Source organism: Oncorhynchus mykiss, chromosome 19 (genome assembly GCF_013265735.2).
Source record: "Oncorhynchus mykiss isolate Arlee chromosome 19, USDA_OmykA_1.1, whole genome shotgun sequence".
Lineage (NCBI taxonomy): Eukaryota > Metazoa > Chordata > Actinopteri > Salmoniformes > Salmonidae > Oncorhynchus > Oncorhynchus mykiss.
In genome coordinates, this window is record NC_048583.1 from 40,077,517 (window position 1) to 40,102,611 (window position 25,095).

A 25,095-nucleotide genomic window follows, 5' to 3' on the forward strand; every position below is an offset into this window, starting at 1 on the left:
AGTCCAACTTGTAATCCAACTAGCAGCATCCACATACTGTACAGTACTACATACATGGTATCTCTCTGCATAGCTCTCGCCTTCTGTGGAGTCCCAGCCTTCCAGTAACTCCTGATAGGCCTGCAACAGCCAGCAGGTCACTTCCTGGGTCTTCTGATTGGTTGTGGTCTTGAGTCACAGCAAAAAGACGAATGAGTTATCAGACAAATTATGAACCAAAATAAAGCACTAACCCTACCCATAACCTAACGTTAAACTTTCAAAACACCCTTTCCACTCTATGTAGCCTGAAGATTACCTTTCAAAGAACCTCTTCACATGGGAAGTGAAGTATTAGTGGGTAAGGTGGAGTAAGGTGGAGCTCAACTCTAGTATGTAAAGTTCTCTCCCTCTCGCATGAGTTGATGATTTTAAGATGTATCTTCCTTTTAAGATGTGTCCAAATAAACAGCAGTCTGTGAAACAGGCAGGGGTGAAATGAAACAGCTGATTTCCGATCGTTGTTTAGACAGTTATGGGAGAGGGAAGCCTTGAGGAAAGCCTTGAGGGAAGCCTTGGGACGAGGCAGAGGAGAGGAGATGAACAGGGTTTACCGCAGCAGCAGCAGCTCTGGAGGGTTCAGGTTCTTGACAAGGAGCTGATCTCATAAGTAGGGGTTGGAGCAGGCGAGCCTGACCAGAGAATTGACAGATAGACAGTGAATGGGGGCTAGGTACTTCAGGCTTCAGGGAAGATTCTAGATAACATGACAAACTCTAATGTTCTCTCTTCCAATCCTCTTATATCTCAGAAAAGGATCCTTCGAAACAAACCCCTATAAAAAGAAATAAGGCACATCATGGGGAATTGGGCTTCAAGGGATCTGAAAGTTCACCACATGGTCTCTCAGATGACTTCTGAACTATCCTATACATCCAGATCACTAGAACTATGCTGAACCTCCAACCTCAGGCCGTCCTGAAACACAGCAGGAAACATGAGCTGAACAGTGGGCCTGATCTGGCATGAGTCCGCTGAGACATGAAATGAGATACCCTGGTCTCAGTGGAAATAATTACTGCCACTCTGATTTTTAAGGTGGGGAACAGCAACACACCCTCCTGTAGCTCAGGGCTGGCAGCAACCGAACAGGGAAAACAGGGTGAACTGGTTGTAAAACAACCTAATTTTTCCTCTGACTTTAATCACTCTGACATTTAGAGGTAATCTTGGCTTTGAGTAATTAAATTGTTTTCTAAAGGAAGACAGTATTCTATACAGCTCTGTTGGTATGCCTGGAATAGGTGTCATGTGTTTGTTTGTACTGCAGGTATGTTGCCATTGTGGACAGCATTGTGTTTGATTGATATTTTATATTGAGTAATGTATAGGGTATTCGTTGTTGGTGGTAAAGTATAGCTGTACAGTTGTCCCTGGGGTACTACAAACCTGAGGCCACTGACGTCACAAAAATGTAGTACAAGAGACATTACTTCTGTTTCAAAACATACTAGTTACTGAGAAAACTGTTTTTTAAGTCATTTTTAAACTTCAAACCAAAGTAGAACTCCGTAGCAGTGGGGGAGGTGCTGATTGGGAATTAATTTCAGATGTCTTACATGATGTAACATGTTTCACAGAAGTCTGAGAGGTGAAATAAACAGTGCTGTAGGCAAAGTGAGGGATAGGCTACCTGGCGCAGAGGGGAGGCAGCGATGGCAGGAGTGAAGTGAGTGGGCAGGTTGACAGGAGAGAGGCTTTTAGGAGGAGTCATATAGTACATCTGAATAGATACAACAGAGAGTGAAGAATAGAAAAGGTGAGGTAGAAGAAACAGAATTCAAGTGAGAAGAATTGAGATTATACTGAAGAGTCACAACAAGGAGCCACAGTACACAGTGAACCTGAGGAAAGCCAAAACAAAAGTGGAGCAGATAGGACGTGCTTCTACATCTGCATTGCTTGCTGTTTGGGGTTTTAGACTGTGTTTCTGTATGAGTACTTTGTGACATCTGCTGTTGTAAAAAGGGCTTTATAAATACATTTGATTAGATTAGCTATGAGCAGTGTTACAAAAATAATTTCAAATAAAAGGCCATTAAAAGAGAGTGAGTAGATGACAGTGTGGTACAAACCTGCATGTCATCCTCTGTCACAGGCATGTCTCTGGAGTACTGGAGGAACTGGGACACGTAGGTCATGATGGACTTCTCATCTGGGTCTCTCACATCGACATCTACACCAAGAAAAGTTCCTTGAGAAATTCACACTTTTGGCCAAAGCAGCTGAGACAAACAGTATATATTTTGATGCACTAAAGTGGCTTTCCAAAGCCCTGTTTATACCTGGTGCATACAGGGGAGGCACCAGCTAATCTGATCACAATGTGGACACAGTGGACGTATAAGAGACACATTTCAATACAATGTGTAGACTTGACAAACCTTGATACATGAAACATGAAACTCACATGTTAGCAAGGTAGTGTAAATGAGGCTTAAAAAGCACAACAACAGAGTACATATCTGATTTAACCAGGGAACTGAGCTAGACATCAGATGTCACCCCTCCCCCTAGGTTATGTGAACACCACCCACACACCATCGGGCTCCAGTAGTCTGGGGATGCGCAGCTCGCGCTCGGCAGTGCGGAAGGCCTCCTCCAGGTTCTGCCGGTTAGTTCTGGTTCTGGCCTTGGACAGGTCCACCAGGTCAGGTCTCAGGGCATACAGGATGGACAAGAAGAGCACACCGCTCCGCCAACTGGCCTTGAAGTCCTTCACATTCAGAGTACAGCCAGCCCTATGGAGGGTGCCACATTATATAATAATGGCAATAATGGCAACAGACAGAACACCCTTTCATCAGTGAATGTCAATGTGTGTGATATTGTGTAGAGGCATTAGGTCTCATCAGGAACCAAAACAATAACATCTTGAGATTAATTTGGACAGTGAATATGAGAGGTGTGAGGGCTTAAACGGGAGGGTGAGGGCCTGAGGGCCGAGGGCCTAAACAGGGAAGGGGGCTCACTTGTGGCACTGTTCCCTGACCCAGAGCAGCAGAGCTTTCTTGGCAGAGACGCGGAAACGCTGGTGTAGGGGGGAGCCCCTGGGGGGCACGGGGCTGTTGCTAGTAGAGCGGGCCGACAGGGTGGAGCGAGAGTCCAGGCTGGCCAGTGACTCCAGAGAGGACTGACGGGAGCTGAACGACAGGCTGCTGGCCAGCTCCTCAATCTGCAGGAAGAAAAGTTTAGTAAAGTAGCCCAGCCGGGAACAATAGACAAAAACTACAACAACAATGTATTACCGTGGACATGTAGCTCCTGCATACATTTTCTCATAAAAGCAAGTATCTAAGAGTGATTACAGCTGATTCTGACTGAGACTCACATGATACTGCATAATGATTGTCCAGATCAAGCCTAGGATGATGGATGGTTTGCCGTCAATGATGTCGGGAATGTTAATGTTGACCAGTTTGATCTGTGTGAGGAGGGCAGCTTAACATTATCAGCGGTTCAACACAAATGGCTTTGCAACTCACATGAGCTTGGAACCAAAGCACGAAAACTCTTACCGATTTCTTCTTCAAGAAGGACAGGGCTGTTTCAATGTTGCTCCTGTGCTGAAAGATGCCTCTGCCTCTCTCCCGACTCTACAATAGACAACAACAGACATCAGAACCATAGACAAAGGCAAAGGGCACAAGAGATGACAGAGGGCCATATATACCTACAATGAAATGAGGGAGAGGAGAGGAAAATAGAAAATAAGTTATTGTGAGGAAAGGGTTGATGCTGATGTACAGGGTTAAGAGAAAAGGAAAAATACAGTCCCAGAAAAAGAGGGGGAGACACTACAGCAGGTGCTCCTTGTCTATTTAGGACTAGCCTTCCAAGAGTTCACTTGAGATGAACTTGTAATGTATCTACGGTAGAGTGTGTTAAGAGTTAATCTGTGACAGAGATAGAGACTTACCATCCGCTGGCCACTCATCACCTCCAGCAGGTCCAGCAGCTTGGACCCGTCCCGGAAATCATTGAACAGGTCCAACACCATGCACGGGGGAATCCTCTGAGACAAGACCACAGAACAGCTGCTGTTAGTCTCTTTCATAAGACATAGTGACTAATACTAAACAACCCACAGCGGTATGTGGGTCCATGTCAACCCACAGCGGTATGTGGATCCATGTCAACCCACAGCGGTATGTGGGTCCATGTCAACCCACAGCGGTATGTGGATCCATGTCAACCCACAGCGGTATGTGGGTCCATGTCAACCCACAGTGGTATGTGGGTCCATGTCAACCCACAGCGGTATGTGGGTCCATATCAACCCACAGCGGTATGTGGGTCCATGTCAACCCACAGCGGTATGTGGGTCCATGTCAACCCACAGCGGTATGTGGGTCCATGTCAACCCACAGCGGTATGTGGATCCATGTCAACCCACAGGCAGACCATTCCATAAAAATGGAGCTCTATAGGAGAAAGCCCTGCCTCCAGCTGTTTGCTTAGAAATGTGAAGGTGAACGGAAAGGCTCTGGAGCAACGAACTGCCCTTGCTGTCTCTGCCTGGCCGGTTCCCCTCTTTCCACTGGGATTCTCTGCCTCTAACCCTATTACAGGGGCTGAGTCACTGGCTTACTGGTGCTTTCATGCCGTCCCTAGTAGGGGTGCGTCACTGGAGTGGGTTGAGTCACTGATGTGATCTTCCTGTCTGGGTTGGCGCCCCCCTTTGGGTTGTGCCGTGGCGGAGATCTTTGTGGGCTATACGCGGCCTTGTCTCAGGATGGTAAGTTGGTGGTTGAAGATATCCCTCTAGTGGTGTGGGGGCTGTGCTTTGGCAAAGTGGGTGGGGTTATATCCTTCCTGTTTGGCCCTGTCCGGGGGTATCATCGGATGGGACCACAGTGTCTCCTGACCCCTCCTGTCTCAGCCTTCAGTATTTATACTGCAGTAGTTTATGTGTCGGGGGGCTAGGGTCAGTTTGTTATATCTGGAGTACTTCTCCTGTCTTATCCGGTGTCCTGTGTGAATTTAAGTATGCTCTCTCTAATTCTCTCTTTCTTTCTCTCTCTCGGAGGACCTGAGCCCTAGGACCATGCCTCAGGACTACCTGGCATGATGACTCCTTGCTGTCCCCAGTCCACCTGGCCGTGCTGCTGCTCCAGTTTCAACTGTTCTGCCCGCGGCTATAGAATCCTGACCTGTTCACCGGAGTGCTACCTGTCCCAGACCTATTATTTGACCATGCTGGTCATTTATGAACATTTGAACATCTTGACCATTTTCTGTTATAATCTCCACCCAGCACAGCCAGAAGAGGACCCACCCCTCATAGCCTGGTTCCTCTCTAGGTTTCTTCCTAGATTTTGGCCTTTCTAGGGAGTTTTTCCTAGCCACGGGGCTTCTACACCTGCATTGCTTGCTGTTTGGGGTTTTAGGCTGGGTTTCTGTACAGCACTTTGAGATATCAGCTGATGTACGAAGGGCTATATAAATACATTTGATTTGATTTTGTGTGCTGGCCAGACTCCACGGGGTGGGAGGGCTGGGGGGGACTTCTGTTGCTGTCTGTCTGTGTGTGCTCTCTAAACCACGCTCCAAGGGGCTATATTTACATGATTCCACCCTGCCCCTCCCCTGACGCATGCACAACTGACCTCTACCATGAGCAGGAGATCAACACAACCCTTCTCTCCAGGTGGATGAGTGAGTGAGTGAGTGAGTGAGTGAGTGAGTGAGTGAGTGAGTGAGTGAGTGAGTGAGTAAGTGTGAGTGAGTGAGTGAGGCGTGCTAGTGGAAGACATACAGTATTGCAGACAGTGTTACCTTTGAGAGCTGAGCATTGATCCAGTTGGTGAAGGTTCTCTTCTGAATTTGCTCTTGCTCCACTATGAAAGGGAGAGGCAAAAGAAATATGACAATATTGTATCATATTTTACATAAATAAACACCCAAGAGTACATATGTGATGCATTCAAATCCTGAAATATAGCAGCAATACGTTTTCTTTAATATACAAACCTTCAGTAAGGCTCAAGGTGCTGCCAGAGGGTTCCTAGCTTTTTAAACACGCCACAATCATGGTCACATGTCTAACATGCTGCTGAACACATCCAATAACTTCCCTCTTACCCATTTAAAGTTATATCGGCCAGGTAGCCTAGTGATTAGAGTGTTGGGCTAGTAACCCAAAGGTTGCAAGATCAAATCCCCAAGCTGACAAGGTAAACAATCTGCTGTTCTGCCCCTGAACAAGGCAGTTAACCCACTGTTTCTAGGCTGTCATTGAAAATAAGAATTTGTTCTTAACTGACTTGCCTAGTTAAATAAAGTTAAAAATATAAACTTCCAGCTTTACTGGCAGAGGCCCACTCACCATTATATATCTCAACAAAGTCCATCAGGTCCATGACTGAGTGAAGCATCCCAACATTAGTCAACTATCCCCAGCTTCTCACAAACACCTCAAACATAGTATATTCCACTTCCTCTGTGACAGATCTTCTTTACCTTCAACTGTCTTCAAAATAGGTCCTTGATATCAGAATGGTGATGTGTTCATCTGATACTTGCTCTTTCTAGCCCACTTGATGTAGGCCCCCTGTACTATTGTGCACCACTAAACTACTCCATGGTAAGCCCCTATCCAAGTCATCCCAGTCTTTTCTACTGAGCTCTGTGATAAAAGGACAGAGACTGATAGACCCATTAAGCTGTTTTACAGAATGCCAGTCTTGGCTCCAGTCGGTGTCTAATGTTAATTATAAGGACCTGCTCCAAGTGTGTGACTCAGGTCTATTCCTGTTTCTGGAAGGATGTGGACTGTGGTGTGAGGGGATGACAGAGGCTCGCCTCATAGGAGACTGTTACTGATTACTGCCGAGGTGTGGTGGTCTCTCAGGTGCTTATAGCTGCCAAAGCATCACCCAAGTGGGTGCTACACATTCAGTGGTGGATTTTCCAGCCTACCTACAGAGGAGGAGTAAGCCTAGCTGTGAACTTCAGAGACAGGTCACTGATGAAAAGCTCCGGGCCTGCCTGTCTGACTGATGTTTCTCCCTCCCTGGCCGTACCATCGAAGTCACTTCCAATCAAACTATTCATTTTCTGAATTGCAACATCCGCATCGAGCTAAAGGCTAGAGCTGCCGCTTTCAAGGAGCGGGAGACTAATCCAGATGCTTGTAAGAAATCCGGCTATGCCCTCAGACGAACCATCAAACAAGCAAAGCGTCAATACAGGATTAAGATTGAATCCTACTACACCGGCTCTGATGCTCGTCGGATGTGGCAGGGCTTGAAAACAATGATGGACTACAAAGGGAAACCCAGACGCGAACTGCCCAGTGACGCGAGCCTACCAGACGAGTTAAATGCCTTTTATGCTCGCTTCGATGCAAGCAACACTGAAGCATGCATGAGAGCACCAGCTGTTCTGGATGACTGTGTGATAACGCTCTCGGTAGCCTAACAAAACCTTTAAACAGGTCAAAATTCACAAAGCCGCTGGGCCAGACGGATTACCAGGACGTGTACTCAAAGCATGCGTGGACCAACTGTCAAGTGTCTTCACTGACATTTTCAACCTCTCCCTGACCGAGTCTGTAATACCTACATGTTTCAAGCAGACAACCATAGTCCCTGTGCCCAAGGAAGTGAAGGGAACCTGCCTAAATGATTACCGCCTTGTGGCACTCATTTCGGTAGCCATAAAGTGCTTTGAAAGGCTGGTCATGGCTCACATCAACAGCATCCTCCCGGACACCCTAGACCCACTCCAATTCACATACCTCCCCAACAGATCCACAGATGACGCAATCGCACTCCTCACCTCGACAAAATCAACTCCTATGTGAGAATGCTGTTCATTGACTACAGCTCAGCGTTCAATACCATAGTGCCCACGAAGCTCATCACTAAGCTAAGGACTCTGGGACTAAACACCTCCCTCTGCAACTGGATCCTCGACTTCCTGATGGGCCTCCCCCAGGTGGTAAGAGTAGGCAACAACATGTCCGCCATGCTAACCCTTAACACTGGGGCCCCTTAGAGGTGTGTACTTAGTCCCCTCCTGTATTCCCTGTTCACCCACGACTGGGTGGCCAAACACGACTCCAACACCATCATTAAGTTTGCTGATGACACAACAGTGGTAGGCCTGATCACAGACAACGATGAGACCTATAGGGAGGAGGTCAGAGAACTGGAGTGGTGCCAGGACAACAAACTCTCCCTCAATGTGAGCAAAACGAAGGAGCTGATCGTGGATTACAGGAAAAGGCGGGCCGAACAGGTCCCCATTAACATTGACGGGGCTGTAGTGGAGCGGGTCAAGAGTTTCAAGTTCCTTAGTGTCCCCATCACCAACGAACTATCATGGTCCAAACATACCAAGACAGTTGTGAAGAGGGCACGACAAAACCATTTTCCCCTCAGGAGACTGACAATATTTGGCATGGGCCCCCAGATCCTCAAAAGGTTCTACAGCTGCACCATCGAGAGCATCCTGACCGGTTGCATCACCGCCTGGCGCTACAGAGGGTAGTGCGAACAGCCCAGTACATCACTGGGGCCAAGCTTCCTGCAATCCAGGACCTAAATAGGCCTAAATAATAGGCAGTGTCAGAGGAAAGCCCAGAAAATTGTCAGAGACGCCTGCTACCGCACGGCAAGCGGTACCAGAGTGCCAAGTCTAGGACCAAAAGGCTCCTCAACAGCTTCTACCCCCAAGCCATTAGACCACTGAACAATTCAGAAAAATCACCACTGGACAATTTACATTAACACTCCCCCACTCCCCGTACACTGCTGCTACTCGCTGTTTGTTTGTTACCTATGCATAGTCACTTCGCCCCCACCTACATGTACAGATTACCTCAACAAGCCTGTACCCCTGCACACTGACTCGGTACCGGTGTCCCCTCTATATAGCCTCGTTATTGTTATTCTTATTGTGTTACTTTTAATTATTACTTTTTATTTTAGTCTACTTGGTAAATATTTTCTTCATCTTGAACTGTACTGTTGGTTAAGGGCTTGTAAGTAAGCATTTCATGGTAAAGTCTACACTTGTTGTATTCGGCGCATGTGACAAATAAAATTTGATTTGACTTGATCATCATTTACATTTGACATTTTAGTCACTTAGCAGATGCTATTATTCAGAGTGACTTACACAAGAAATTAGGGTTAAGTGCCTTGCCCAAGGGCACATCGGCAGATTTTTCCCCCACCAAGTCGGCTCAGGGATTCGAACCAGCAACCTTTCGGTTACTGGCCCAAAGCTATTAACTGCTAGGCTACCTGCTGTGGAAGACCATCTCCCATCAATTGCCATCTCCCTGAATTAATTTTGGTTTGTTTTTTAAAGCGACTTTATATTCTGTATGAAAAGCACTATAACAAATAAATATATTATTATTACTAGAAAAATAGACATGGTCGATTTTAAACTTTCAAACATATTCTAACAGTTGCAAACATAGGTGGATGCCTTCCATATGAGCATTCAACAAACATCTGTGAAACAAATCTTTCATGATAAATGCTGAGAAGTTCAACATTGGCGTGTCAAGAAGAAGAAATCCGAGAGTTGGCACACACTTGCTGGTTTGCCAATCAGTTTTAAAAAACAACTTTCCAAATGACTGAAACCACAGCCTTTTTGAGCAATGTTGTTTTCAACCTGCTCAACATAGACACACAATTAAGGTACAGTAGCTGGGGTGTATTCATTAACTGCATACCGTTGCGAAACGTTTTGCAACAGAAACTGTTTACCGTTTACTCTCGTAACCAAACAGAAGCAAACAGAGGAAATGCTTTTCTTTCAAAACAAGGATATTTCTAAGTCACCCCAAACTTTTGCATGGTAGTGGATGTTCTGAAGAAAACTGTAATTGGGCGGTCATAAAGGAATTGATATTTGACACACAATCACAACAAAGTGAGAAAGAGACCTGATCTGGCCTGAGAACCAGTCTCATCTGACAAGGTCAGGTATTTGGTCAAATGAACAGCTGACAAAGCATTATGTTGAAGTATGACAGTTGTAACAAGTAGACTAATATATTCTGTTTTCCAATACATTATATTTTCTTTGCTCAAGAAAAGTTCAACCCCCAGAAATCACAGATTTCAGAAATGTAACAGCCATACAAACTAATATCAATGTACTCACTCATGATGTGAACAGCAGTGCTGCATCAGACAAGAAAAAAATTGAAAATTGAACAAAGAAGCTAAACCTCTTCTTTCTGCTGCTGTATAAGCATGGTTTGCATACACAAGATACCATCCTTTGTCTGAGATGTGAGGTATTCTACAAGAGCAACGACAAGCAGCTATGGGATCCAATGGGAAATGTATCATTGGAATGCGAAGTTCGTTGGTGAGTGGATTCTGTATAACCACCAATCACCCTGCCAGCCTGCTGTGCTGCGCCTCCTGGGGAGGCAGGTGAATGGTATCACCTCAGCTCCACCCATCCAAAAAGTTAAGGCGTGGTGGATTTGGTCCCGCCTGCCCAAACAAAACCCGGTTCTCAAGTCGTCCTCCAAGTGCCATCACAAAAGAGAAGAGTCCATCAAAGAGGGGTGCTGCATTACCTGCTTTAGATCATTAATGATTTTATCTATCTGATGATACAACGTCCATTATGTGTATCTCTAGATATCCCGGGACATGGGACAGTCTGTGATGAAAGCTGTTGTTGCCTACAGTCTAAGAGTGGGAGAGCTTAGCAGACAGTGGAGAACCTCTTCTAACTCAACTAGTCACTCACATTCAAAGGAGGGGAAGTGCTTCCCGTTCTACTGCCACTGTACATACAGTACATGTATGTATAACAAAACGTGAAGAGATTTAAGAGTCAGATCCCATCACACTGCAGCCGTATGTAAATAGTGTTCATCCATCAGGACTCTCCTTGTCCCTCAAAGTCCCACGGGGAGGGGAAACGGAAAACATTAGTCTGCATATTTTCCCAGCTTGGATTTCTATTTTCTAGGAAATGTCCTGTGTAATCCTGTTCTTGCTAATCTAGGTCTAGGAATTGACCACGGCCTAACGAGAAATGTGTGAGAATATCAGTGAGTTGTGAACATGTGAACTATATTTAGCTGCATTCTTGTATCGCTACGACTCCAAATATGCAAAGAAAAACATACTTTCAGACCATTATTTTACAAGCTGCCTTGTCAGTGGGGCAATAAGCATACATCACCCCTCACAGTACATTGCATCATCTGGTAATTGCATAGCTGTGAAAAATAGATCCAGAAACAGTTGTTTTTAAATAAGGTTAACAGAGCAACAGTCGTGGGTCTGAAATAGTACTGCTGATGGCCTCTCTATAATGGCACTCAACATACAAGTAAAAGTAAAAGGAGAAAGAAAGTGGGGAGACAGACAGACGGACGGACGGACGGACGGACGGACGGACGGACGGACAGACAGACAGACAGACAGACAGACAGACAGACAGACAGACAGACAGACAGACAGACAGACAGACAGACAGACAGACAGACAGAGAGAGAAAAGGGGCATGAGGACAGGGACAAGGCAGATAGTCAGAGAGGCAGTGTCATATTTATCCCCCTAGGAAGAATACCTGCATACAGTGCCAACATACAAGACGAGAAGCCTCTGTGCCATTCCCAAGGTCAACAGAGGAGACCAAATCAACCTCTCCATTACCCTCTCCTCTGCCAATGAAAACTGATAGCTAATCAACAAATGTTCTCTACTAGCAACCAAATAGAGACAAACCCTTACAGGAAAAGCTGATAAAAAAAAAGCACAGGTCTTATATAGTAATTCAAACCACAAAGTGAATAGTCTCTGCTATTGTATGCAAAACTGTGAGATGCCTTGGAGACAGTGGCTTCATAGGCATGCAACATGACATTTCACGACCCACTACTGAATTCCATCCCCTTTGGATGACTGTTTGACATATGACTCATATCTCATAGGGTTTACATTTCAACAGTAAACACAACACATCCCAAAGTGACTACTTTGAGCCAAAACAGGACAGAACAGGCACAAGTTGGAGTGAGAGAAGTTAATACGATTGTGAAATTTCCCCTGGGTGTGAGAAAATCCTTATTATTATGATGAATATTAGGTTGCCTCAGAAACGAAAACACGCTAGCTCAAATATTAAGACATGAATAACTAGATTGTTTTCTCCTCATGTACAATATGTCCACAGAGCTGCTTTCCAACACTACATCAACTTTATTGTTTAAACAACAAAAGGAACACAGAGTCAAGGGGGAGTAGAGTAGAAAGGAAAAAAGAGGGACAGAGAATCAGGGAGGAAGAGAGAGAGAGAACGAGGATCAGGGAGAAAGAAAGAAAGAGAATCAGGGAGAAAGAGAGAAAGAGGAAGGCACAGAGAGAGTCACTGACCCTGCAGAAGTATGTGGACATTGTCAATGTCCAGGGGGATGTATCCCCTCTCCACCAGTGCATCTCTGTCTCCTGGCGACGCCATGCTTCCTGAAAGGGGGGCTCATCCACGGACCCCCAACAGCATGGCACCTTTCTGGAGATTAACAGAGACAAACATGACACACATATACGTCAATCTCCTGTTTGAAACACGTGCGGTATAGGATCATATTTACATGTTACATTTGGCACACACTGAATTACACTGACATAACACTGGCTTAACACTGATATAACACTGATATAACACTGATATAACACTGATATAACACTGACATAACACTGACATAACACTGACATAACACTGATATAACACTGATATAACACTGATATAACACTGATATAACACTGACATAACACTGATATAACACTGATATAACACTGACATAACACTGACATAACACTGACATAACACTGATATAACACTGATATAACACTGATATAACACTGACATAACACTGATATAACACTGATATAACACTGACATAACACTGACATTACACTGGCTTAACACTGACATAACACTGACATAACACTGATATAACACTGATATAACACTGACATAACACTGGCTTAACACTGACATAACACTGACATAACACTGATATAACACTGATATAACACTGACATAACACCGATATAACACTGATATAACACTGACATAACACTGACATAACAGTGGCTTAACACTGACATAACACTGACATAACACTGATATAACACTGACATAACACTGATATAACACTGACATAACACTGATATAACACTGATATAACACTGACATAACACTGACAAAACACTGACATAACACTGATATAACACTGACATAACACTGATATAACACTGATTTAACACTGACATAACACTGATATAACACTGACATAACACTGACATAACACTGACATAACACTGACATAACACTGACATAACACTGATATAACACTGACATAACACTGATATAACACTGACATAACACTGACATAACACTGATATAACACTGACATAACACTGATATAACACTGACATAACACTGACATAACACTGACATAACACTGACATAACACTGACATAACGCTGACATAACACTGACATAACGCTAACATAACGCTGACATAACACTGACATAAGGAGTGTAGAGAATATTTATTGCTTCTGTTCAGTTTATTGTTTATGAGTGACACCTTCAATTTAATGCAATACCCTTTACACAAGAACAGTCAATGAGATGCACACATACTGAAATTCACTCAGTAGTAGCAATAGCATACCGATCCATGTATTCACACTTAAAGCCTGTAAATCACCGTCACCGTGTTAACCAGTTATACCTTGTTCCCCAGTTATACCTTGTTATGACTGTTGCAACCCTACCACTCACCAGGGTGAAGACAGAAATCACAACATGGAGAACACCAGGAGACTGCATAATCCAACATTTTGCCAAACATGTATTTTATTAGATTTTTTTAGGGGGTAGATCAACTTTAATATTATACGTTTTGAATCAGGTGTCATTTTGCGTATCAGTTCATAAACCATGTGCCATGGAATCAGTACATCAAAATATCTTCACAACTACATTATTTTAGCAATCTATGACACAGCTGTCATTTTTCAGGTCCTTAAATTAAACTGGTAGATTTTGTTTATTTATCGCAATTTTCTTAATGCAGGGCTGTCAGGCAAGTTCCTTACTTTATCCCACTTCCACTTGCCTCTTCCATTTTTGAGGTAATGCTGCAATTAGTTGGTTATGCTGCAATAGTTTATGTGTCGTGGGGCTGGGGTCAGTCTGTTATATCTGGAGTATTTCTCCTGCCTTATTCGGTGTCCTGTGTGAATTTAATATTTTGATTTCATTTTCAAATAACCGAACGTGAGAGGTTGTAATCTAAATAAACGGAAAAGGCCATTCTTGAACATGGGGTGAGAAATTCTTACTAATCTGCTAGAGAACCAGTTGTCACGACTTCGGGCGGCGTTCGGCGATCGACGTCACCGGCTTTCTAGCCATCGCCGCTCCCGTTTTCATATATCCATTTGTCTTGTCTTGTTTCCATACACACCTGGTATTCATTTCCCCAATCAATCTACTTGTATTTAACCCTCTGTTTCCCATCATGTTTTGTGCGTAATTGTTTCATGTTATGTGATGTTAGTTTACGCGCTTTACTTTTATGTTCCGTTTTTTAGCCCGTTTGATTTATGGAGTGCTCTCGATTTTGGAACGATAATATAAGTGCGCCTGTTCATTATACTCTGCTCTCCTGCACCTGCCTTCACCTCCAATACACCATTGACACCAGTTCAGATTGAAGTATAACTTTTGTATGACTGAAGCCTTTAGTGAGAGATCGAATGCTTTAATATTTAATAATTCTTCACAATTTGTCCTAACCTGAGTCTCAAGCCATGATTGCTTCTATCAGTTTAAGTTCTGTCTCTGGTGGGGGTCGGGGAAGTTCTGTTTTGTCTTGTTTCATGTAGCTCAAGGATGCAAATAAGTGATAGGAAATATGTGTGACCTTTAAAGATGTCTACTTAATTTCTCTGCTCTCTCTCTGCTCGCTCCACACTCTTTGCTCTCTCTCAATTGTCAAACTTGACTGACAGCTATGAAAAGGAAACAGGTGACTGTGGCCAAAATACTCAATACACAATAAGAGTCTTAACCTACAGCTCTTCACCTCTCCCTATATAACTTATACAGAGAATAATGGCAATAAACACAGGGTGAACTTTAAAATGCATAAACACGAGGCGAGGCCTTATCCACCACTGCTAATGGGTCATTTCGCCAATTTGGTCCCTTATGAGAAGTGTAACTTGGTCCCAAAAAAATAACAGTTGATTTTACCTAATTTTAACATTCTGTCATAAAGAGCACATATAAAACTTTTCCCCATCTCAAGAGGTTAAAAATGTATACTATGCTCGACCTGATTTTACACTATGATTTGACTATTAAAATAGAAGATATTAAAACACATACTGTATATACACTGCTCAAAAAAATAAAGGGAACACTTAAACAACACAATGTAACTCCAAGTCAATCACACTTCTGTGAAATCAAACTGTCCACTTAGGAAGCAACACTGATTGACAATAAATTGCACATGCTGTTGTGCAAATGGAATAGACAACAGGTGGAAATTATAGGCAATTAGCAAGACACCCTCAATAAAGGAGTGGTTCTGCAGGTGGGGACCACAGACCACTTCTCAGTTCCTATGCTTCCTGGCTGATGTTTTGGTCACTTTTGAATGCTGGCGGTGCTTTCACTCTAGTGGTAGCATGAGACGGAGTCTACAACCCACACAAGTGGCTCAGGTAGTGCAGCTCATCCAGGATGGCACATCAATGCGAGCTGTGGCAAGAAGGTTTGCTGTGTCTGTCAGCGTAGTGTCCAGAGAATGGAGGCACTACCAGGAGACAGGCCAGTACATCAGGAGACGTGGAGGAGGCCGTAGGAGGGCAACAACCCAGCAGCAGGACCGCTACCTCCGCCTTTGTGCAAGGAGGAGCAGGAGGAGCACTGCCAGAGACCTGCAAAATGACCTCCAGCAGGCCACAAATGTGCATGTGTCTGCTCAAACGGTCAGAAACAGACTCCATGAGGGTGGTATGAGGGCCCGACGTCCACAGGTAGGGGTTGTGCTTACAGCCCAACACCGTGCAGGACGTTTTTCATTTGCCAGAGAACACCAAGATTGGTAAATTCGCCACTGGCGCCCTGTGCTCTTTACAGATGAAAGCAGGTTCACACTGAGCACATGTGACAGACGCGACAGTCTGGAGACGCCGTGGAGAACGTTCTGCTGCCTGCAACATCCTCCAGCATGACCGGTTTGGCGGTGGGTCAGTCATGGTGTGGGGTGGCATTTCTTTGGGGGGCTGCACAGCCCTCCATGTGCCCGCCAGAGGTAGCCTAGGTACCGAGATGAGATCCTCAGACCCCTTGTGAAACCATATGCTGGTGCGGTTGGCCCTGGGTTCCTCCTAATGCAAGACAATGCTAGACCTCATGTGGCTGGAGTGTGTCAGCAGTTACTGCAAGAGGAAGGCATTGATGCTAAGGACTGGCCCGCCCGTTCCCCAGACCTGAATCCAATTGAGCACATCTGGGACATCATGTCTCGCTCCATCCACCAACAGACTGTCCAGGAGTTGGCGGATGCTTTAGTCCAGGTCTGGGAGGAGATCCCTCAGGAGACCATCCGCCACCTCATCAGGAGCATGCCCAGGCGTTGTAGGGAGGTCATACAGGCACGTGGAGGCCACACACACTACTGAGGCTCATTTTGACTTGTTTTAAGGACATTACATCAAAGTTGGATCAGCCTATAGTGTGGTTTTCCACTTTAATTTTGAGTGTGACTCCAAATCCAGACCTCCATGGGTTGATACATTTGATTTCCATTGATAATTTTTGTGTGATTTTGTTGTCAACACATTCAACAATGTAAAGAAAAAAGTATTTAATAAGAATATTTCATTAATTCAGATCTAGGATGTGTTATTTTAGTGTTCCCTTTATTTTTTTGAGCAGTGTATATTAAAACAAGAGCTAAATTCAAATAACAGGGTTGACCATAAAATGAAAAATCACAAAAAATTTAAATAAATCATCTTCAGAAATGACTTTGTCAAAGCAACAAAATAACTAGGGCTTTGGAATGATGGAGAGAACTTGGAAGATATTTTGGGGTTAAATGGTTCTAGAAGTTACAGAAGGTGCACAGAGGGATAAGTAATTGTTTGTTTTTTGGCACATTAGTAAGTTTTTATTCACAATAAAAATCATTTGATTGAATTCTACACGTGGTCTGTATTAAAGGGTACTTTATTTAATATAACAGGATTGATTTAATATCATATGTAATATTTATTTAAATTACAAAGGGACGCAAAAGGCACTCATTTTGTGGAAAGACCGTAGTGTCAGGACTGAGAAGCAACTCAATTCAATCATAGTGCTAAACTGTGTTGTCGCTATCCTCAGTGTGGCATCTGTGCTATCCAAAGGTTAATGTCAGCTGGAGAGAGAGAGGGGGACAGAGATTGTGTGTCCCTGAGACAAAGTCATACAGGGTTGCTCTAATTGTGGATACAGTGGGGGTCAAAAACACATACTGTAACAATGCACTGGAAAAAGACCAGGGGGGGAGGCAATAACACAATAACACAGGCTTCAGACATATGACATAGAACCGTCTGTTTGTCCAATGGAACACATGTCCAGTCCATTCACCTAATGACTCCATGGCTGGACAACGAGGTGGAGGGTTACGCACCATATCCTCTATTTCCGTCAACAGTATAGGCCTAACACTTCTTTGTTTTTGGAGGCCTGGGGGGGGAGGGCCTATGCAAGGGATATATCAAAGAGGTGCTGGTGTCCTCTTTTGCATAAATTGAACAATATTTGTTTTGCTGGTGCATTTGTTTGGTTTCAGCCTGTGTATGTAATTGGCAACAAAAAACTACAGTGTGGCTTTAATGCTGTCAAGACTTGAGGGCACACAGACCTTTTGTCATGTTTGAACAGGGGTAATAAATCAGTAGTGTGTTGGGCTAGTTCCACCCATCCAGCCAAGCATTCTGACACACACGTGACACAAATGGGGAGAGATGAGGGTGAGGAAAAATAGTCTCTCGTTTCATTTAAAGAAAGGGACACTGGGAAGGGCAGTTTGGGGCATATGCAGTATCCTGTGTAAGCCTGTGGAGAGACATGAGTGTTCAACAGAGAGAGGGCATTGTTTTCTTTAATCTGCCGACTCAGAGGAGGCAGAGGACAGACAGACAGGCCTCCCCATATCAGAACCACTCAGCCAGTCTAGCCCAGGCCTCACGGGAACAGGTTGGCAAATAGGGTCAAGGACATGACTCCCACTCATAATGACTAAGTCATACTGCTCTGATCCGTTCTGCCTTTCATTGTTAGTATTTAACATCCAATATGCAGTGCAGAGACATTGTTATTGGCAAAGAGACCAATTACTTGACTGGGCTTGTGCTGTATATCTCCCTCTGGTTGTAGCTTTCATTCATCGGTTCCATAAACCAGGAAGCATGATTTTACATGTCAGATAATCATTTAATGAGCATTCAGGTCCAAGCAGATTCTATGGTTGACAAAATGGACATGAGACCGTTAACATGAGGGAAATTATACTAAGAAAAAGTTTTACAAATCAACTTCCACCTTGTAAAAACTAACTGACAGATTAGGCTATCTCTGTGAATTTATTCAATCTGAAATATTTGGTCTCTCTGATCGTTTCAAGGCAAAGTTTAATACAAGTAAAGTCATTGTAAACTTTGCCAGACATCTGACTTTTCACAGCATCTACTTTCTGGGTCTAACTCAAGTCAATCCAACATCAATCATGACTATCATTTCCCTGACCTAATGTTATGGTATGTGCTCAGGAGAACCAGTGTCCACTCTTAGAAAATAAACTGCCATCTAGAAACTAGAAGGGTTCTTTGGCTGTCCCCATAGGAGAACCCTTTGAAGAACCCTTCTTGGTTCTGAGTCTAACCATTTTGGGTTCCATGTAGAACTCTTTCCACAGAGTTCAACACGGAACCCAAAAGCGTTCTACCTGGAACGAAAAATGGTTTTACCTGGCTGGAACCAAAAAGGGTTCTCCTATGGGGAAACTTTTTTTTTTTTTTTTACCATTTTTTTAACGAATCAACAACTTAAAAGTAAAATGCAAAGATCTCAAATAGAACAGCAACAAAGCAGTAACTTTGATCAATTGTAAGTAATGCAAGAACTTCATCACATTGAAAAAGAGTCCATGCTAATTCAAGTAGTTGTATAATGTTTTTACAGCTAAAAATAACCTGTAGCATTATTTCCATTCATAAAGAAACTATCAGAGGGTCTTGTCTTGCAAATTGGCTGCATGAATGAAACTTAATGTGTCCCATAAAAATGCCAGTCATACACTGTTGAGAGAACAGTTAAACATAATCAAACAAGCTTGTTTTTAGGCAAAAAATGGTCAATCAAATGTTCCACTAATTTAAACAACAAAAGGCAATGTGATGAAGTTGAATCCATGAGGAAAACTGATTGGATAATCAAAAAGTCATCAATATAAGGGAATGTTGTATTTTCTTTCACCCGACGTTTAACCTATATCCAATGACGTGGTGACATTTGTTGTTGGTTTCACGTTGAATTCACGTTAGTTCACAACTCAACCGAATGTCAATCAAACTAGACTTTGAAATTAAGTCCGTGCCCAGTGGGAGGATAGTTTTTTCCATTAGAGTTTAAAATATTCCTCACATAGGTCGAGTTAAGAATAAATGTCGTGCACTTTGACTAGCGAAATGCTAGATAGCACGACAGGCGTGTCGACTTCGTGAACTTGTCACTGCCTAAAATAGAGCACCAGTGGGCACGTGTTCAGTGCCGCTCTAGTGCGCTTCAAACCCAAGTTCTGTAATGTCAAGAGTCCTTGAGGCAGACAAGTATGGACCAGAAGAATTTTAATAATGAAGGCTATACTGTCGTCCTATAGTTCTGTCAAAATATGGTGAAGTTGCCTAATGAGAAACTCATCATAGGCTACACGATTTATGAAGAGAGGGGGGAACAAAACTCAAATATGCTAATTCAATGATATATTGGCTAATATGATCATCTGAACACAAGTCGAGGGGTGAATAGAGGGTCAAATATTCTAACAATAGGCCTAAAATCAAACACTAAAAGCTTCCTCAGAGTAAGTAAAGTAATATTGCGCTTTCCAAACTGAAAGCCACTATCATTCATTCGCCAAAAGGTGTCTACTTACATGTAACAAAGTTGAATAGACGTGTTTCAGTTGTCTGGCAATCAGATACAAGTCCGGCAATAGCAATACTCATTGATTGGAATAAGGAAAACAGAGTGCGCTGTACAGTACAAGTTGTGAAGCACCAGCACAGTTACACCCCTCCCACCGCGCGCAAATGTGGAGATGTCTACACAACTCCGAGAGTAAAGAGAGCCTCTACCGATCGAGGAGTGGGTTTCAGACCGAGTCCGGCCAGCTAAATATATCATCCAGTCACGTCGGACATACTCCCCATTTTGTCACACCTGTAGGGGTTGGGGGCTATAGCCTACAAAAGTGTATCCCATTGTAACCAGTGGAACAACAACATGAACACTGATAGTCACTGCAAGAACAACTTTTTCTTCAAATCACATCTCACAATTCAGGTATTATATTGATATAAAAACCCATCCACTTCACCAAACGCAGATCTTATGGATAGGTAGGTTTGGAGTGTCCTTTTTAAATCTGGCATGTTCTTCAGCAACACTATTGCCAGACTAGCGGCTTTGATGGAATCGTAATAATGTTACACTAGCAAATAAACACCACACTCCTCCTCCAATTGGTCTCTATAGCTGACTAGAGACTAGAGTGTCAGTGTTACATATCAATTGCTGTATGCCTGGAACAGAGTGAAACGTTAAACTGTCTCACCAGTTTAAGATCTGCTGTCTGCTGGGGCCATGTAATGAAATTAGTATTTATTGCAGATTTAATTGAAAAATAAATAAACATAATATACACCTGGCCTTTTGTACAGTTATTGACAACAGCAAAGGCAGCCAGTCCATTATCATTGTATAGTTTTTGAGAATTGCAATTTTTTTCCCCACCCCACAACTCATACAGTATCATTAACTAAACGTCCATGGTTGAATGAGGTCCTTTGATTTATGGGAATAGTCAGTCCTGCCAGCAGGAACAAGAGGTCACTGTATTATCATCTTAACCAGAGCCAGAGATATACAGGTATTAGAAAACATGGCTTGAACTTTAGAACTCTTTAGAAAATGCCAGGTAATATGTGATATCCAGGAAGTGAGGAGGGGGCTTAGATGACTGAGATCAGGTGGAGTCATCCCTGACTCATCATCCCTCCCTGCTACTCTAATCTAACCATAACTGGGTGGAGGTTGAGGTTCATTACGTAAAGTACTTGAGTTCTTCTGCGCCAATCCCCATTATCCTGAGGGAGGCGGTCATTTCATGATGAGCGAAGTATTTACTGATCCAAATAAACCATCAGGTCTTCTCGTCTCTCTCTCTCTCTCTCCCTGCTCTCATCTCCGTTACTGTGGCTGACACATATCAGACCAGACCGTAAAATACTCCTGTCTCCATGGGCTCCACACACTAAACATCCAAATTAGAGCTACAGTAAGTGCTCTGTGAAAATATAAATTAATATTTACAAAATGTAATTACATTTACAGACTTGTACTGAAATGGATAAGAACACACAAGTTAATTAGCAGGTCCAGGGAAAGGATCTCACGTGTAAGAACAGCTCCTGAGGTCCATCAGCTAAATTAGCCTGGGTGTAGATCTACAGGTATGATTGTGTTTCCCCCCTCTTCTATGTGGATCGCTATGAACAAAGAAGCAGCCACAGTCCCTAATCAGGCTAATGGCCTGTAGTTCACAGGTGACTGGGCTGATGAGGTAGAAAGGCCTAAGGGGGATCAGACAGGAGCCTGACTCTCTGGCAAGAGCCAGTCAGGTTACTAATTCCCTGACTGGCTCCTGATTGACGTGACATGCTGGGATAAATAGCTGGAAGTTCCTCCCTGGGATCCATTAGCAGGTGCTGTCAGAGACATCACAACTACCGGAGTTACTGCAGCTCCTGATTCAGAGGTTCAGTGGTAGTCCTCTTCAGTGGAGATCTACTGCAGTGAGACCAGTTGTGAGCCCAGATGACCCAGAGGAGAGGTACTCAGTGGTGAGTTATAACACTTTAGTTAGATCAGTCACACTTACTCTTTATGGAGTTTGGGTCAGCAATCAGAGATCTCTGGAATATTTCATTTTTTAAGATTTTGCTTAATACTTATTTACATTTTTCATTAAAATACCAACAATAAAGTACAAAAATACTAACCACATTAACTCGCTATACACAAACTATTTGAAGACTTCGATAAAAGATATAGAGATAGAGAGAGAGTGTAATGTTAGGCAATATAGAGATAACCCTGTGGTGTCTGTGCAGGTTGTGTTCTGTGCAGCTGTGCTGTACAGTGCTGTGATCATGGCATTACACTAATCCAGGCTTCATCCGTCAACCTGCCCGCTTCATTGGCTCTGCTGTCCGGAGTTTACTTTCCGGGCCAGGAAACCAGGCTGTGGCGGGCTGCACATCACCACGGACACCTGCTGGGGGCGCTGTGAGACCTGGGAGGTGAGGACGGAGAGCAGGAGAGAGTCCTATGCAGTCAGACTGCAGATAACGGTTACAAATCAGTAGATGTCAGCAAACTCTGTAAACTATTTAATTATGAGTACTAAACTACAGCGTGATGATTATTGTAGAACAATCCATCACTGTATCCCGGCTAAAGGCTAAATTGACCAGTGACAAAATAAAGCAAGTAATAAACAAATATATTCTAAACTAATTTCTCATAAACTGTACTTCCAATGGAGTAACTTAATTGTGGAGTTTGTTGAATGAACGAACATGTTAATCGAAATTAACCTGGTCTCTGTGTGTGTCTCTTCAGAAGCCTGTCCTGGACCCTCCCTACATAGAGTCCTACCATCGTGTGTGTACCTACAACAAGACACACCTGGTGACAGTGCAGCTGCCTACCTGCTCAGCCAACATGGACCCCATGTACACCTACCCTGTAGCCCTGAGGTGTGACTGTGGAGCAGTTGTGGAAAAAGTACCTAATTGTCATACTTGAGTAAAAGTAAAGACACCTTAAAAGAAAATGACTCAAGTAAAAGTGAAAGTCACCCAGAAAACTACTACTTGAGTTAAAGTCTAAAAGTATTTGTTTTGAAATATACTTAAGTATCAAAAGTAAATGTAATTGCTAAAATATACTTAAGTATCAAAAGTAAATGTATAAATCATTTCAAATTCCTTATATTATGCAAACCCTACCGCACAATTTTCTTGTATTTTAAATTTATGGATAGCCAGGGGCACACTCCAACACTCAGAAATAATTCACAAACGAAGCATATGTGTTTAGTGATTCCACCAGATCAGAGGCAGGAGGAATGACCAGGGATGTTCTCTTGATAAGTGGGTGAATATTTTCCTGTTCTGCTAAGCATTCAAAGTGTAACGAGTACTTTTGGGTGTCAGGGAAAATGTATGGAGTAAAAAGTACATTATTTTCTTTAGCAATGTAGTGAAGTAAAAGTAGTCAAAAATATAAATAGTAAAGTACAGATACCCCCCAAAACGACTTAAGCAGTACTTTAAAATATTTTTTACTTAAGTACTTTACACCACCGCTGTGGAGTGTGTCTGACCAGCACCACTGAGTGTACCACCTATGTCTAACTGCTGCCATCACTAGTACTGGACAGGGAGAGCAGCACTGGACATTTCCATTCTCTCCATAGAATAAATCACCTTTCTATTTCTTTTTCAAGTCATTATGCAACTTGGAAAAACTTGAAACATGTTAACACATTATGTAATCTGACTCTGAATAGTTTATTTCAATAAGATATAGCTCACTCAGCTCTCTTTACTGAAAAAGCAGACGAGAAGAATAAAAAGAGTCAAGAAATTCAAAGCATAGTGGTTGATAATGAACTTGAAATCATTCATAGAGGATATAAACTTGTTTTTCTAAGCGTTATGAATATGCATGAGAAGGAGCATTATGTAACCGGTGTCACTAAGGTGCTTCAGGGCTGTGTTTGAGCTCTCATGCTTGGAGCATCTTCACTATGTGGGTGGGGTTTAGGAGGCTGTGGAGCACTCCCTAGACAGTCAAACACACTCACAGCGTCACACACACCCTCGCTCACAGTGTCACACACTCACACTCACGAAGAAAGACCCAAAGACGAGTAGCTGCTGCTTTGGCAACAGCCAATGGGGATCCGAATTTGAAAAAATACAACAACAAAAATACACACACACACACACCCTATGGTGTCAGGGGTGTCAGACTCATTTAGAGTGCCTCTTGGGTTCATCACAAAATCTTCAAGACTCGAAACATAAACACAGACATTATCACCCTCTTCCCCCGGATATTAATATTAATAGTACAGTCTCTCTGTGATTATTGCTTTTGGGCATTTCATGTTGTGGCACCAGGATCATCCAAAAGGCCACATTAAAGGATCAACAGAGTTCCACCATCTTAGAATGGAAAATATCATTGAGAGGAAATGAAGAGATCTCTGTTATAAATTACCATGGAAAAGCCAACAACAGTTCTACCATCTTTAATCCTTGTTTGACTCCACGTCACATCTGTAAATCTGGACAAGGTAAAAAATACATAGTGCCAACATGTTTGACCCAGTACACCTAACCTGGAACAGTGAACAGACCTGTGTCTCTGTGTCAGCTGGCCATGTCTCCTGGGTCTCCTAATCAAACTCACTGACAATCTACAGCACTGTCAAACACAGCCTAAATAGGCGAGATTAGAAGACCTGGCTGTGTGTCTCAAGACAGCACAGTTCTGTGGCCCTGTTGAGAGCTGCTGTAACGGCCCCTGTCTTTCTAATCGTTTCTGACATTACCGTCGCTTCCTCCTCTGGCTGGGGGAGGGAGGGGGAGAGGGGAGGAGGGTGGAAGGGGGACCTGTAAC

General features: G+C 43.3%; 1 protein-coding gene and 1 pseudogene across 14 annotated transcripts in view; one reads left to right on the forward strand and one right to left on the reverse strand.

Annotated features, from left to right (window-relative positions):
* The window catches only part of syne2b (spectrin repeat containing, nuclear envelope 2b), a 142,854-nt gene extending 122,391 nt beyond the window's left edge, over positions 1-20,463 (reverse strand). For 10 of the 14 annotated variants that reach the window (XR_005037720.1, XM_036954794.1, XM_036954796.1 and 7 more), the window contains exons 1-12: positions 20,276-20,462; positions 12,411-12,546; positions 5,818-5,879; positions 3,959-4,054; positions 3,558-3,635; positions 3,371-3,463; positions 3,012-3,214; positions 2,581-2,780; positions 2,115-2,215; positions 1,673-1,762; positions 594-671; positions 55-168 (exon numbers count right to left, since the gene is read on the reverse strand). Coding sequence is in view for 13 of the 14 variants with exons in the window: in XM_036954794.1 (XP_036810689.1) it covers positions 55-168; positions 594-671; positions 1,673-1,762; positions 2,115-2,215; positions 2,581-2,780; positions 3,012-3,214; positions 3,371-3,463; positions 3,558-3,635; positions 3,959-4,054; positions 5,818-5,879; positions 12,411-12,495 (1,200 nt within the window). In the remaining variant the exon portion in view is untranslated. Of the gene's footprint in view, positions 1-54; positions 169-593; positions 672-1,672; positions 1,763-2,114; positions 2,216-2,580; positions 2,781-3,011; positions 3,215-3,370; positions 3,464-3,557; positions 3,636-3,958; positions 4,055-5,817; positions 5,880-6,367; positions 6,663-12,410; positions 12,547-20,275 lie in introns of those variants that run through there. The other 4 variants (XM_036954798.1, XM_036954792.1, XM_036954789.1 and 1 more) reach the window with 4 other exon arrangements.
* A 1,755-nt stretch (positions 20,464-22,218) lies between these two features.
* LOC110498349 lies at positions 22,219-24,875 on the forward strand (annotated as a pseudogene).
* Positions 24,876-25,095: the final 220 nt, after the last annotated feature.